Genomic DNA, 15,563 nt, shown 5'->3' with positions numbered 1-15,563 from the left:
AGCTGTGTTTACCAGTTAGTCCTGTCTACACTGTGTTTGCTGGGGTGGTTATGTGCTACATGCCCAGTCCTGTGCTTACAATGTGAGAATAGTGGTTCAATTTAGCAAGTAGTAAATCTGTGTCAGGCCAGTGCCAGGTATAGAGCAAATAACACATAGTTTCTGTCCTCCAAGAGCTGATAACCGAGTTAAGGGGATTGGTAACTACACAGTTCATGATATATGAAGCAGAATGTTCTGAGGGCCAGAAGGGTAATACAGTATCTAGTTTTAAGACAATTTAAGAACAGAGAAATCAGACATGTGTAAGAAATCAGAACTTTTTAGAATGAAGGTGATTTCAGAAAGGTGGGAATGGAATTCCAGGTGGATGTTTCAACTTGGACAAAGGTATTGAAGTGAAAAAGTGTATGCTCTAGGCTTGTTTGGAGGGAGCACGGGGGACGGTAATTGATCTCTTTGGCTGGAATTCATGGCCATTGCAAGGGAGCTACAGGAAATCATGAAAAGATAAATTTAAAAATTGCTGAGCTGCAGGAAGGGCTCAGCTAAGACTAATTGACCTGATTTTAGGGTGGCTGTGGATGACACAATGGTGACTTTTCCCAGCACTGCTTGGCTTCCTTTCCCTTCCTATCATAACAAACTATAAGCGTTCCCTGGGCCTTTGCTCATGCACCTTTTTTAGCCTGGATTCCTTTCTCCCTTCCCCAATTACCAGACTCTACCGGGCATCCTGCTCTTCCCTCATTGACCCTGTTCCAGCCATGCTGGCCTCTTTGCTTTCTCTTGAATATATAGGCAGATTCCTGCTTGGGGCCTTTGAATCTAATGATCCCTCTGCCTGGAATGCTCTTCACATCTGGCATGTCTTTACTGAAATCGCTGTCTCAACAAGACCTCCCTTGATCACCCACTTGAAATTTCATCCTCTCCCCAACAATACCTATCCCACTTTCCTGCTTTATTTTTTATCATAGCCTTTAATAGTATATTTTGTTTATTTTCTTTCTAGAAAAATTTAAGACCTACAGAGACAGAAATTTTTTTGTTTTGTTTTATTTACTGCTGAATCCCCAACACCTAGAACTATGTCTGACACATAAGCAGTAAATATTTGTTAAATGTGGAAGCTGATGAATCTGAGGCCTTCCTCAAATGCTTTCTTTTCCTTCTAATATGTTCTCTGATTTTCTACTTTGCCTCCCATGCAGGAAACTTGCTTACGTGGAATTTAACAGAGGATAAGTTGCAGAAATTAGTGGATTCATTCAACAGATATTTAATAAGTTTCCTCTGTATCCACTGCAGGGTATAGGATCATGTCCTCTTACACAGAAAGTTTCTGTCACCTTTTCTCTATTCTCACTACCACCTTGCTTGTTCAGCCTTCAGAAACTTGGACTAATGAGATAGCCTTCTCAATGGTTGCTGCTCTCATATTCTCCTTCAGTATCTTTTTCATTCTACCACTGAGGTTATATGTCTGGTCAACAAACATGACCTCATCTCTCCACTTAAAATACTTTGTTGACTTCATATTACCTGCAGTCTCTGCTGTAGCTCACAGAGTGTCCCCCATCAGTCTTTCCAGCCTCATCTCTCACCATTTCTTACATTCAACAGTTTGCTTTTTGTCAGTGCCTCGTTCTCTCACATTACCTTTGATCATACTCTTTCCTCCACCTAGAATTTCTTTTTCCCCTCTTCTTCAGCAAACTTGCTCCTCATCCTTCAAGAGTAGACTAAAGTGATACCAATACTTTTAAGTCTACTGACCACCCTACTGGCAGAAAACTTTCCTCTGTGTTCCCAAAACTTCCCCGTCTGCTGCCCCCACCCCCACACAATTACTAATTACTAATTACTCTGTACTGAAAATGTTTCTTAACACTAGGCTGTTTGTTCTTTGGGATCAGGGACTGTGTGTTATTTCTGTATCTCAGCACCTTGATCTTTATGATGGCAGCTCAGCAAACATAATGTTCTCTTGTTTGTGAATATGATGCTTAACACCTCTCATATTTCTGGCATGAGTTACAAATCTGTAAATCATTTGTTATTTGGCCTCTTTTTATTTAGCCAGCACAGATCAAGCATCAGGGTGGACACTTTCAGAAGTATCTTGTCTCTTGAGTCCCACCCGTGCAGTGATAAGCCCGTATAGTCCTTCCCCCCACAGATATTTATGCTTCAGTCAGACACTGTGGTGTGTGCAGACCTGTCCACCATCTCTCCAATCATGTAATAGAAGGAATTCTGGAATGGAAGTCAGAAGACTGGGTTTTGGTCTTAGCTAAGCCATTAACTTGCTTCATGACTTTGGGCAAACTCATTTCTCTTTTCTTCAACTGTAAAATGTAATGATCACACAAGATCATATCTGAGATTCACTTCAGCTCTCATCTTCTAAGAATATGGAGCTGAGGGCAGCATATCCCATACTCTGAGTCAGCTATAAATTACCAAGCTTTTGTGAAAATGATGTAGATGCTTCCTTAATATCTGCATTGGCTTTCCTCCTGCCTTTGTGTTCCCAGCTTGTCTGCCTGTCGCATGCTTTGAAAGCTTCTTTCTTGAGGAAGGAAAGGAGTGGTTCCTTAGTGCAAAGTTGCGTACAGAGGATTCACAAATAGCCCAGAATTATGTGCTCATCTTAGGCAGTATAGTCCCCACTGTGGTCCTGATTCTGAAATATGAGTTTCTTAGGAAAAGCTCTCAGGAACTCTTAAGAATCAGCCTTAGTACTTACAAGATTTGTGTGCTTAAACTGATCGTGACATACTAGACTATCTCTAGCCCTGTCTTACAAATGAAGCAATTAAGGAATAGAGAGGTAGAGTGATTTGAAGTAATCTAAGTTATACTCAGTGAAAATCAAAACCATGTTCAGTGTCATCAGCCTTTAGAGACTCTCTTTAAACTACCCAGGCAGGGTTAGAGGGTCCTTCTGGGTTCCCACAGCCCCCTGTGCCTTTGGTATAGTCTTTATCTTACTATAATTATATAATTGTGTCTGCCTCCAGATCAAGAATCAAATCTCTCTCATCTGTGCATGTATGACAGGCGTCAGTTAATGTTAGCTTAACAGAACTAAACGAAGTTTTTATTAATGTACAAATTTGGGCATTGCTTGAGAGAAAGTTTCCATCCATTTGCTCCAGACCAAAGAGAAAGCTCTTCTCCTAACCAGATAGAATTAATTAGAATTATTGCGATGGAATAACCCTGAAATAAGAGTTAGGAAACCTGGCTGGATCTTCTAAATGCTAGTTTTCCAGATATGTGACTAGCAAGCCACTTTATCTCTCTGTTCCTTGATTGCCTTATTTCTAAAATAGAGACACCCATCTTCTGTGATTATCAGGGATGTTACCAGCACAAGTTTAGTGTGTAAGAAAACAGTTCGTAAGCTACAAAGTGTTAAAAATAAGGGGTTGTCATTTTAATCTCATTTGAAACACTTGAAACATTCTTGATGCATAAAACTACCACCTTTTGATACTGTGTAAAACATAGGAAATTCAGTGAAAACTCTTAAAACGGTAAAGATGGTTCATCTCAAGTCCTCTTAACTGCTCTCAGTGTGTGTCCAAACCCTTGTGGGAGGTATAGTGGTTTGCATTGCGGCTGCCTCCAAAAGTGTTTCAGAACTTGACCTTTTCCAGAAATGTAAACAGGCGCAGTTGAATTTCCACCAACATAGGGAGAGCCAGAGAAACCTGATAGACCTGCTCTCCCAAGATGATTTCATTATCACCTGCCTGTTTGGATGAAAAGGGTATTTCTGTTCAAGACTGAGTAAGGTGGGGGTGGTGGGGGTGGGGGATAGCTTAGTGGAAGAGCATATGCCTAGCAAGCACGAGGTCCTGGGTTCATACCTCCATTAAAAATAAGTAAATAAATAAAAACCCAATTACCTCCCCCCAATAAAATAATAAATTTAAATTTTGTTTTTAAAAAGGGACTGAATAAGAAACAGTTTTTTCCCAAAAGTAAAAGTAGTACTTTTAGTTCAAGGGCTTTAGCAAATAGTAGCCTCAAAAATAGCAAACCTTAAAAAAAGGGATTGGGGTACGAGAGAGGTCTGAGCACTACTGGTATATATCTAGACTCATAGAATTTTATTGCGGGAAGAGATTTGAGAGTACATGTGTCTGATTAAGAAACTTGATGCCCAGAGAGCCAGAATGAAGTACCCAATATGTCACAGTAAAGCAAAGGCAGAGCACAGCAGAACCGATGGCTTCTGTCTCTCAGAGCTACGATTGGTCTTCTCTGCTGATCTCTCGCAGAGCTTTCCTGAGCAGAAGCTGCTGTCCTCTGCTGGTGCACACTGCGTGCAGACAAGACAGCTTTTCTCTCTTCTCCAACCCTGGCAACTGTCTGTAAACAAAGGACAGTGGGGAGTCTGCAAATCTTTAATAAGGGCCGTGAGTCTACTCTCTGCATTCAGAGGAGCTCGCAGTTTAGTGATGGAAACACAGACACACATTATCGTAGAGTACTGTGGGAACTGCCAGCATAGGGGCAAGTTATCTCTCCTTACTGTGAGGATTGATGACCTTTTATTGGAAGAAATCAGTTGAGAAACTTGAGACCTACTAAGGAAAATGGGAGAGATTGAGAGCTGAGACTGAGAAAGAGAGAGAAAGATGAAAGCTGTGTCAGGGAGAGTCCAGTTATAGGAAACAGCCCATTCCAGACATTTTAAACAGAGCATTGTTTAATATAGACTATTAAGGTAGTTCAAGTTACTGGAAGGAATGGGCTCTAGGCTAAGCTCTCAGAGAGAACCAGTAGGTCTTTGAAGTTCGGGATACAGTGCCAACACTGCCGTCCAGTGATAGGAAACTCTCATCATCACTATTACCATAGGGCCTCTGGGCACCCAGGGACCAAACCCTGGAACAGAAGGCTTAGTTGTCATCCTTGCTGGAGCTGAAGCAGAAGGAAAAGGAACATGTCCTCTGCCTCACATCTGCCTTCCAAAGCTGTTGTAATGGGATCTAATTGATAGAGGCCAGTTTGTATTCACACCAAAGAGTCTGGGAAGTGTAGTTGTGACCCTTTCAATCTCTACAATAAAGGAATACAATAGAATGCAAGTAAGCGGAGGTGGATGCTGAACAAGTCAGTCCACGTAAATACTGTTCAGTTTCATGATAAAACTTTTAAGAAGATAGCTCACTAGATAAAGGTACTATTAGTGCTGTTCTGTACATTTTATACTCAAAATGATGGGTGCTATATATTCTTTGCTTAGTACCATTTTATTGGAGTCATTTTTTCCTGCTATTTCAAGAATATGCTTATAAACTGGTTTTGCCATGTTGTAGCCAGTGGTTTTTGGTTTTATTTTGTTTCCCAGGTAGTTCTTCTCTGTATCTTAGTGCTTTTCTGATTCTAAGGCTTTTCTGACTCCTGGATAAGGCTTTCTCTTGGTCCTGCTTTGTTGGTGGCTCTTGCTTGCACCTCAGCCCCCTCCTGCCTCGCAGCCACCACCAGCTCTCACTTCCAAGGCCAGCATTCCTCTTCCTTCTCTTCGCTTCTCTTTCCCAAGGCCTTCTGGCAAAAGCTTCACTCCCTTTTTTCTGTTCGTCACCCATTTTCTTTCTTTATTATCCTCAGTAGGAAGAACTAAAAAGTAATGCCATCTGGTCTGGTTGTTAGAAGTCATGAGATAAACATGACGTGTACATTTTTTATCAAAATTTGGGGGGAGTGGGGATCATTTTTAGTTTAAACAAATAAGGCTATATTGTGGAAGATAATATAAAATCCTTCTGAATTTTTAGATAAAATACAAACCTGCTAATTGATGTCATGTTCTTGTTGCTCTTTCAAGGCAACAGGAACTCCCACACTCCAGATTTTAGTATTTACTTTTCTCTGGGTTGTTATTACTTTGGTGGAAAAGTTTGAAAAGAATTGGTCTGCTCTAATGGAAATTGTTTTGATTGAGGAAGATATAGCAAAGCAAAATTACAGGTACTTCTGTTTCCCTAAAAGAATATTGAAGTTGGAGGAGAGATCTAACTGGGGATATAAAGTTTGCTGATTCTACCCAGAGAGTCAAGAGAGGCTTCTTAGAGTAGAAGATACTAAAGTCTGTCTTTCAAAGGCTGCTTATTAAATGTTACACTTCTTGTGAAAGTGTTCGTGAGTATGAATTTGTTTATTGGATTGCTTTCTGTCCACAGGGACAACCTGAAGTCTTTGAAAGAGTAGTTACTGAAAAGAGTGCTCAGAGAAGTAGCAGGGTGAAGCTCAAAGATTAACTTCATGTCCAAAGTGAAGTGACACGATGGATTTGGGGAAACCTTGAGCTAGACAGGTAGAAAGAAGACAAATCAGTTAGAATCCACATAGAGAATTTATTCCTCTGAATCACATAAATAATGTTTAAGACATACTTATTTTCTCCTATTGTTTTCTCTTTCCTTCATGTGTAATCCTGAGGGTCACAGCATTGCAGAGCTGAGGGGTCTTAGGGAATACACAATCTCCATTATAGAGAGTCTGCACTATTCAGCACTGTCCAAAAGAACTTCGTAATATTCTGGAAATGGTCTATATTTTTTATTATCCAGTGTGGTAGCCACTAGACACATGTGACTGTTGAGTGCTTGAAATATACCTAGTGCAGCTAAGAAATGGAATTTTTAATCTTAATTTAATTTTCACTAATTTAAAATAAAATAGCCACATGTGACTAGTGGTTACCTGGTTGGACAGTTCAGTTAGACTATCTAGTATTATCATTTGTCTTCATTTTACATTGTTTTAAGAGAGAATGAATGACTGAACCTCCCACTTCGGAAACCCAGTCTTGTAAAAATTAACACCAGCACCGTACTCAGTGTTTTACATTCATTAACTCTAGTGGAGGCAGTATAGGTACTGGCCGAGAGCTTGGACAGTAGAGTCAGAATGGTTGAATTTGACTCTCAGTTTACCATTTAATAAATGTATAACCTCTTAGTAAATATTTGGTCTCTCTGTACCCCAGTTTTTTTATCTGTATAATGGGAACAATAATAATATCTTCCTCGTAGGTGTGTTGTAAGGATTAAATGAGTTAATACATGTATAGTACTTAGAATAGTGCCTGGTACACAGCAAGTGATATGTAAGTGTTACCTGCTACCTACTATGATTATTTATTTTTAACCTTTACAACATCTGAGGAGGTTTAAGTACCATACACCCTATTTGAGAAAGCGGTAGCCTACATAGGCCTTGCCCAAGGTCACACACAATGTGTATGGCAGAGCTGATCTTTGATCATCTGACTTGTAAGTCCAGGCCTCTTTGCAGGTTTGTCCTTTGCTTCTCAATCCAGTATTTTCCATCACCCCATAAAGTGCAGGGAGATGGGAGAAGTTACTTCTTGCTGGGTAATATTTATGAACTGAGCCTTAAAAAGGGCAGTTTTAGTAGCAGAAACATTTCAAATCCAGGGAATAGCTTGAGCAAAGATCCAAAGGTGGAAGAAAGCAATGAATGGCTCTTCTTGTACCTGTATAATGAGAATCTTTCAGCACATTTTTTTTGTACCCTAAATACAGTCACTCCACTCTTTTCTATTTCAGGGAGCCCCTTGACAGAGCGGAAGGTATCAGTACCCAGTTGTTGTGTATCCTTTGCAACAGCTGATGAGCCATCTCCTGTCTACACCCAAGTGGTTGAAAACACTGATTCCCCCATCTGGAATTTTCAACAGCAATCAAGGTTTGTATTTTATGATGTTTTGTCAGCCTTCCAGAATCTGCTTTTTGTTCCATGAGACAGACTTGGAGTGAGGAGTGTAACAGACTCAACAATATTGAACAAACTTGGAAAATGCTTTCTTTATCAAATAATTATTTAAGCCTAGCACTTACGAAGTTCACAGCCAGTGGTGGTTTAAAGGTTTCATTGTGGCGTTTTTTAATTCTGCTCAGTACAACTCAAAAATTATTCAATGAAAACCTCTTATATGCTCTGCTCTGTTCTGGGTAGTGGAAATTAAAGATGATTAAGACAGTTTCTGCTATTGAGTTTATGGCCTACCTCATAAATATACAGATTAAAAAAATTAGAATGTGACAGGTACCATAAAGAAGACAAAGGAGCTCAAAAAAGATTATTTGGGTCAATTTGGAATTTCATGGAAGCCTTCTTAAATCAGACACCTCAGCCAAGTGTATAAGAATGTATACAAGTGGTCTAGGTGAAGAAGGCAGAAATAATCTGTGGATTATACAGCCTTGGAAAGGATTTCTGGTGCAATGGAAAGAGCCTGGACTTTGGAACAAGAGAGACTTGGCCTCCAACCCCATCTCTACCATTTACTAGCTGTGTGAACAAGTTATGTAACAATGCTGAGCCTAAGATTCCTCATCTATAAAGTGGAGACAATTTTTTCATGGTTATTGTGAGGTACAAATTAGGTAACATTTAGGAAAACTACACCATGGTACATGGTAGGTACACAACAAATGACAGATCTCCATTGGAGGGCTCAAGAAAGGGGAACTGGAGTCTTGGCAATCATGTGTTAGGACGACTCAGAGGGCACAGAGGCCCCCTGCTGTGGGCCTTTTCTTCTGTTGCCCTTTTCATCATCATCAGAAGTGTGAGTTCTATTACTAGTCATTGTTATTATTATCTTTACACTGCATCACCTTTTGTAAAGTTCAATTCTTGTCCACCCACACCAGCCACATCACATGGTGTCTGATCTGCTGTTTTCTCACAGTGTTTATGTACCTAATTGAGTCTCAGCACTTGCTCACATGTTCAGTGTTTCGAAATTTGAGAGGTTAACCTAAGTCAGGAGCTGCAGTGACAGCTCAGTAGTATCCATGGTGAGCTACTGGCAGTATAGAAATTCTGGCCATATTGACCAGTACTTTATTTAAAATATCAAATCTCAAAAGGTAGGCAACCAGAGGGATGAGCTTCTAAGTGAGGATGATTTGTTCACTCAGAACCTATCTTTAGAAATTTATTAAAGCAACATTAACAGTCCCCTTATTGCATCCCCTTGCTCTACAGTTGGGAAGACTGTGGCCCAGGGAGGTTACATAGTCTGTTGGTAGCAGAGGCATGATTAGAAGAAAAATGAATGATGCTGCTGTTTATAATTTCTTTATCACAAAATTCTTTCATTTGATCCTCCTAGAAAACATGTAGGTAAATAATAAAATGCCATATAACAGATAAGAAAACCAGGGCTCAAAGAGACTGAGTGCTCTGGTCACTCAGATGATAATAAGAGAGCTGGAATTCAGAGGTAGATATTTTGACCCCCAGCTAGAATTCAGCTCTCTGACACAGTATTTGTTTCATGTTAGCACAATGCCTCTCACTGGTCTTGAAATCGGCTCTCTTCAGTTCCCCAGTGGAGTCTGGGGAAGGAAATTAAGTCTCTTGATTTTTTCTCGTTCTCCATCTTGCTCACCTGGAGCAGTGGTACCTGGTTGGAAATTTCCAAATCGTTTTAATGTTAAACTATATAATTCACTTCATATAAAATGTAACAGTGAATTCCACATCGACTTCTATATCTGTTAAGTTGGGTACTTTCCACACTTTATTTTGGTGCTTCACCTCTGCACAGTGTGGCGTTAGAGTCAGGCAAACCAGGGTTCAAATCCCAGCTCTGCCACTTACTGACTCTCATGTGACCTTGAGCAAATCACTTCACATCTCTGGGCCCAGCTTCGTCATCTGTAAAACAAGGGTAATAATGCACAAAAACCTATGACATGCATAAGAAACTCTTGGCACCATGGCTGGCCCAAGGTAGGTGCTCAATAAAGGTTCTTTTTCCTCTTTTCACCACCACGTGGCATAAGAAGAATCCTTACCTGTTCCAATAAAACAAAACTGTTCATTACATGTTAAGCTCCCTTTCCACACCATCTCCCTTATCTAGAGAAACAGTTTGAATGTGGCAGATACTGTTGGGGTTGGGGACGGGGAGTATTGCATCAGGGGAGCCTGTTTTCAAGTCTTGGCAAGTCACTTCACCTCTCTGAACTTCCATCCCCTCCTTTTAACTGGGAAGATGAAATATATTCCAGAAGATGCATGAAATGAAAGGGTTAGGAAAGTACTTTGCAAACTACAAGATATTCTTCAAATCTAAGTTTCATGCTACAGAAGCTTCCTACACAGTTAATCTATGGTGGTTGTTTTTCTTACTAGGCTATCAAAAGAGCTTCTCTTGGACCCGCAACAAACTCTGGTCTTCAAAGTTTGGCATAAAGGAGGTATGAACTGTGTCTAACCTGGTTGTAAAAATAAGCTCACATTATGTTGACAATTTGGCAATCCTTTTCTTTTTTTAATCGAGTAAAATCATGTTCTGATGGTGCTGGGAACACATGTATATGTTAGAGGGAATTCCACAGAATGCCTCAGCATTCTCCTATGGAGTTTAAATCCTTAGAAACCACATCATTTTGACTACCTGCGTAGTGCAGAAATCCAAGTACATTGGAGTCTTTCAAATCATACCTCAATAATCACAATGTACAGCTACGATATACAAGTGATTTCTTCCCCCTTTTTATGATGTTATGCCTTCTGTTGACTCTGGCGTATTAACCAAGACCCTAGCATGTTCAGGCAGTACACAAGACCAGAGTCTGACAGCTTGTCCTTCCCTGTTTTAAGACCCACTATGGAGGTGCTGACATCATGGTCCTTGAATCTAGTTTTATTCAGCTATCATTTATTAGAAGGTTTAATACAACAGCATTAAGGACACAGTCTGTAAAACCACACTCTTTGGATTCAAATACCAATTCTGCCCCTTACAGGGTAGGGTGACCTTCGGTGAGTAACTTAACTTCTCTGTGCTTCAGTTCCCTTATCTATAACGTAGGGATAATAACAGTACCTACCTCATAGGGCTTGGGGGAAATTAAATGAGTGCTTGCTAACTTAGTAAACACCATCTCAGTTTTTGTTGTTTTTACGAGTGACTGGCAATATGCTGAAACCTTTACAAATATCTCTAATCCTGCAAGGTAAAAATATGACTAGTTCAATTTTATAGATGTAGAAACTGAGGCCCAAGGAAGTTTAGTGGCTTGACAAAGGTCATGTGCCTGTTAATTGATGGAGCTGGGATTCAAACCCAGTTCTGACTGGCTGTACAGCCTTTGCCGTTTGTACTTCACCATGCTGGGAAGATTGGATCACTCAGAAAAATGAGGTAGTTAGGGCATTCGACTATCTCACAAATCTTATGCTTAGAAAATTCAGTCTCACTAAATCCCTCCTGAAAATCTGGCCCCTTTAAGATTCCTTCTGGATCTTGGTTTCCAAACCTTCAGTTGTTTTGAGTTATCTACAGCATCACAGTGTTTGCTTGCCATTGGTAAGTTTCAGGGCTAGCCCCAAAGCCTCAGAAAGATCTGAGGATAGTCAGAGGGTAAAGGAAGTCGACTTACCTGACTCTCTTCTTGTGCTCCTGTTTGGGAGTGATGCTGTGGATCTGGTTTTGATGACTCGTCCCATGCTGCTGCCGGGCATTCACAACCCTGCCAAACCTCATCAATGGGGCAGGAGCTGATTGTCAATCAGTTTTCTCTGATGAAACATAAGGAATTCCTGGTTTATTTAGCTGGGTTGCACACTCCTCTCTTGTTTTCTATTGCTGTCTTCTCTCTAAAGTACTCTAGAGATTGTCAAGCAGACCAGGCTTTGCCTCAATTCAACACTTACTTTAGCAGGAAAAAATAATTGGAAAATTTGTATTCAAATCTTGGCTCTGCTGTTTACAAACTGTGTGACCTGAGATAAAGGGCTTTACTTCTTTGAGCCTTTTTTTCCCCCTTATCTTTAAAGTTAGGACAATAGTACCAGCCCTATAGTGTTTTTGTAAGGATTAGAGATAATTATATATAGTATTTGGCACATAATTGGTATTCAATAAATAGAGCTATTTATTTTTATTATTATGCCTACTATGTGTCAGGTACAATGCTAGGGCTGTTGGGTATAGGGATGAATAAAATACATTCCCTACCTTCCAGGACCCCTAGAGAGTCCTATAAGACCCAGTTGTAAATGGAGATAGAACTCAGCCAGGTCTCTCTCTCAGTGTATGTAGATGCCTCTCTCCCCTTAATTCAATGCTTTGCACACAGACTCAGGGAACCTATTATAAAAGTTACTCCAGTCTCAGTGGCAGGTCATGCCAAGCCACACTGCCCAGCTCTTCTCTTTCCCCCGCAGATGAGGAGAGGGTGATTGGCTTTGCCTCGGTGGACCTTTCTCCGCTTCTTTCTGGCTTCCAGTTTGTCTGTGGCTGGTACAACATCACAGACTTCAGTGGAGAGTGCCAGGGGCAGATAAAAGTTGCTATCTCCCCTTTGGAGAGTTTGATACACTTCAGAGAAGAAAGGCAAGCAAGACGTGTGGTGGAGACCCCAGGATCACTGGTATGTATCCTGATTCACATCCTTAACCAACAAGGATTCTACTGAGCAAAACCAGTGAGAAAATAATTTACATGTATTTGGGCCTTTCCAGCTTACAGAACACCTTTGTGTCTCATAATGACCTCATGACTTTTTGGGGTGATAAACATGTTCTGGAATTACATAGTGATGATGGATACACAATTCTGAATATACTGAAAACCACTGAATTGAACACTTTCAAAGGGTGGATTTTATAATACATGAATTAAATCTCAGTTTTTAAATAAAATTAGTTGCAGTGTGGAATCTGAAACCATACTGGATGACCTTTTCTTAAAAAACTCTGTTACATTAAAATCATTGGTCTGTTTAAAAAAGAGAATGGGAAGAGGAGAATTTATGATGGTAAGTATAGACAACTCTTCAGGGAGTTTAACTGTAAAGGAAGGGAGAATTTTCCAGACTGTCCCAGGTAGGGGCGATCTGTCAAGGCAAAGACTGTTTACTCATCTCTCTATCACACATGCCTGGCCCAGGGTCTGGCAGAGGGTGGTGTTAATAAATATTGAATAAATGAATGAGTGAATGATTGAATACATGAGAAAATGACAGAGTTAAATAGTTCCTATATAGAAAGGTCTTTTTTTTTTAATGGAGGCACGAGGAATTGAACCCAGAACCTCGTGCGTGCTAAGTTTTACCACTGAGATACTGCCCTCCCCTCCTACAAAGGTCTTTTCTTCACATCAACCTGGTAATCATGAGGCAAGAAATATCATAGCCAGATTATTCACATGTAAAGTAAATGTAAGATACCCAGCCAGGAGTTCACAGAACTAGCTGGAGGAAACAAGAGCATAAATATAAATACAGCAACTTTTCAAAAACAATCTGATAATATAGTCTGTAAAACAGAGTAATAAAAGTACCTACCTCATAAGATTATTGTGAAGTTTAAATGAACAAATGCATGTAAGTTGCTTAGTAAGTGTTCCATACATAGAAAATACTCAATAAATTATATTTATACACATTTGATAAATTTTACACACTTATTTACTCTGCTGTGTTCCAAAGGATTTGTGGCTACAAGTGTACCATTTTTCTCATTGCTTCTACAGATCCCAGTATACAGTACCTTTTCCTTCCCTGCCTCCGATATGTATGCTGCATTCCCCAGCTGCATTGCAAGACAGACTCCAGAACAGTTTGCTCATATCTCATCAAAGGAGCTTGATTTCTCCTCTCCTGGGAGGTGAGTGATTTCTTTATGATAGGAGGAAATGGAGTCAGAGTGTGTGTAAACTGGCTTGTCGTTTCTCTTTCCTTTATTAAAGGAAGAAACAAGAGACGGTGATAGACTGCTGACCTTCTTTCATAACCCCTGGGAACTCCAAGAGCCTATGAAAAGAAAGTTTTTATAAGATAGGAACTAGAACTTTTACTGGTATCAGAAAGATAGCTTCAGTGCAAGGGACTCTTCCTCAGAGGCCTTTTACCTTTTTCCCTAAAGTCAGTCATCAGCTGTGTGAGAAACATACCATGATCTTTTTCCCCTTCCAAACCTGTGTGCTAGGTTATTTTGTAAAAAGCAGCTGCCCATCCTTTTCACCAAGCCAACTATGAATATGCATTTGGATATCAGGGCTGGAGCATACTCCATCCCGTCAAAGGGCAGGATCTAAGATTGCTTCTTTCCACCCCTCCCTTCCAGGCCTTAGTGCCATTTGGCATCCCCCACCTCCACCAGTCTTCCCCATGTCTTTCTCTCCACTTCGAGGATAAGGCAAGTGATCTTGTAGCACCACTCCTACAGCAGCAGTTACTAAATAGACCCTTTATTCCAAGACACTCTTATACTGCTTAGCCACTCAAAGACCCATTTCAGTGCTGTGTAGCTTTCTACCTGTTCACCACATGAAGGGAGCCTCTACCCTCTGCATAAACTGAGCCCATGTGTCGATCAAATCCTAGATCCCAAGTTTAGATCAATTCTGTTATCTGTTTTATAGGTGTTACGTTGATCATAGCCAGTCAAAGGAATCTCACAATAATTACGCTGAGAGAGAGGTTAGACAAACAACACATTGTATGATTCCATTTATATAAAATTCTAGAAAATGCACACTAATCTGTAGTGACAGAAAGCAAATCAGTGGTTGCCTAGGGACAAGGCAGGATGAATGGAGTGGGAGAGAGGACAGGTGGAAAGTTTTAGGGGTGATGGATGTGTTCATTATCTTGATGTGGTAGTGGTTTCTTTAGAGATACATATAGGTCAAAACGCATCATACTGTATCCTTTAAATATGTAAAGTTTATTATATACCGGTTATACCTTAATAAAGCAGTGGTTCTCAAACATTTCCACTTCAAAACCACTTTATACACTTAGAAATTATTGGTGACCTCAAAGTTTTGTTTCTGTAGGTTATATCTATCAATTTTTACTGTATTAGATATTTAAACTGAGAAACTTTTGAAACATAGTATATGAAATCAATTGTTTTTTATACATCAGCAATGAATAATCCAAAATGAAATTGAAAAAAACAATTCCATTTACAATAGCATCAAAAAGAATAAAATACTTAAGAATAAATTTAATAGAAAAGTACAAAACTTATTCTCTGAAAACTACAAAACAATATTGAAAGAACTTAAAGAAGTTCTAAATAAATGGAAAGCTATCCTGTGTTCATGGATTAGAAGACAATACTGTTAAGACAGCAATATTCCCCAAATTGGTCTACAGATTCAGCATACTCCCTATATCACAGTCCCTGCTAGATTCCTTATGGAAATGGGCACGCTAGTCCTAAAATTCATATACAAATTTAAGGGACACAGAACAGGCAAAACAATCTTGAAAAAGAAGGAAAAGTTTCCCAATTTTAAAACTTACTACAAAGCTACTATAAACAATTCAGTGTGGTACTGGTATAAGGATATGTAGATCAATAGAATGGAATTGACAGTCTAGAAATAAACCAATGTGCTAAGATGTCAAAGGTACCAAGGTTTAATGAGGAAAGAATAGTTTTTCAACAAATGGTGCTGGAACAACTGGATATACACATGCAAAAGACTGAAATCGGACCCCTCCCTCAGTCCTTACACAAAAACTTACTCCAAATGG

At 39.8% G+C, this 15,563-nt stretch overlaps 1 protein-coding gene across 4 annotated transcripts in view; it reads left to right on the top strand.

The window, feature by feature from the left end:
* Positions 1–15,563, top strand: part of C2CD3 (C2 domain containing 3 centriole elongation regulator) — a 107,933-nt gene that overhangs the window by 68,652 nt on the left and 23,718 nt on the right. For all 4 annotated transcript variants that reach the window (XR_004323351.1, XM_032489333.1, XM_032489334.1 and 1 more), the window contains 4 exons: positions 7,596–7,734; positions 10,198–10,262; positions 12,238–12,443; positions 13,547–13,680. Coding sequence is in view for 3 of the 4 variants with exons in the window: in XM_032489333.1 (XP_032345224.1) it covers positions 7,596–7,734; positions 10,198–10,262; positions 12,238–12,443; positions 13,547–13,680 (544 nt within the window). In the remaining variant the exon portion in view is untranslated. The remainder of the gene's footprint in view (positions 1–7,595; positions 7,735–10,197; positions 10,263–12,237; positions 12,444–13,546; positions 13,681–15,563) is intronic.

Source organism: Camelus ferus, chromosome 10, assembly GCF_009834535.1.
Source record: "Camelus ferus isolate YT-003-E chromosome 10, BCGSAC_Cfer_1.0, whole genome shotgun sequence".
Classification (NCBI taxonomy): Eukaryota; Metazoa; Chordata; class Mammalia; order Artiodactyla; family Camelidae; genus Camelus; species Camelus ferus.
Note: the sequence above shows the minus strand (reverse complement) of the source record. Positions and strands in the feature narration are given on the sequence as shown.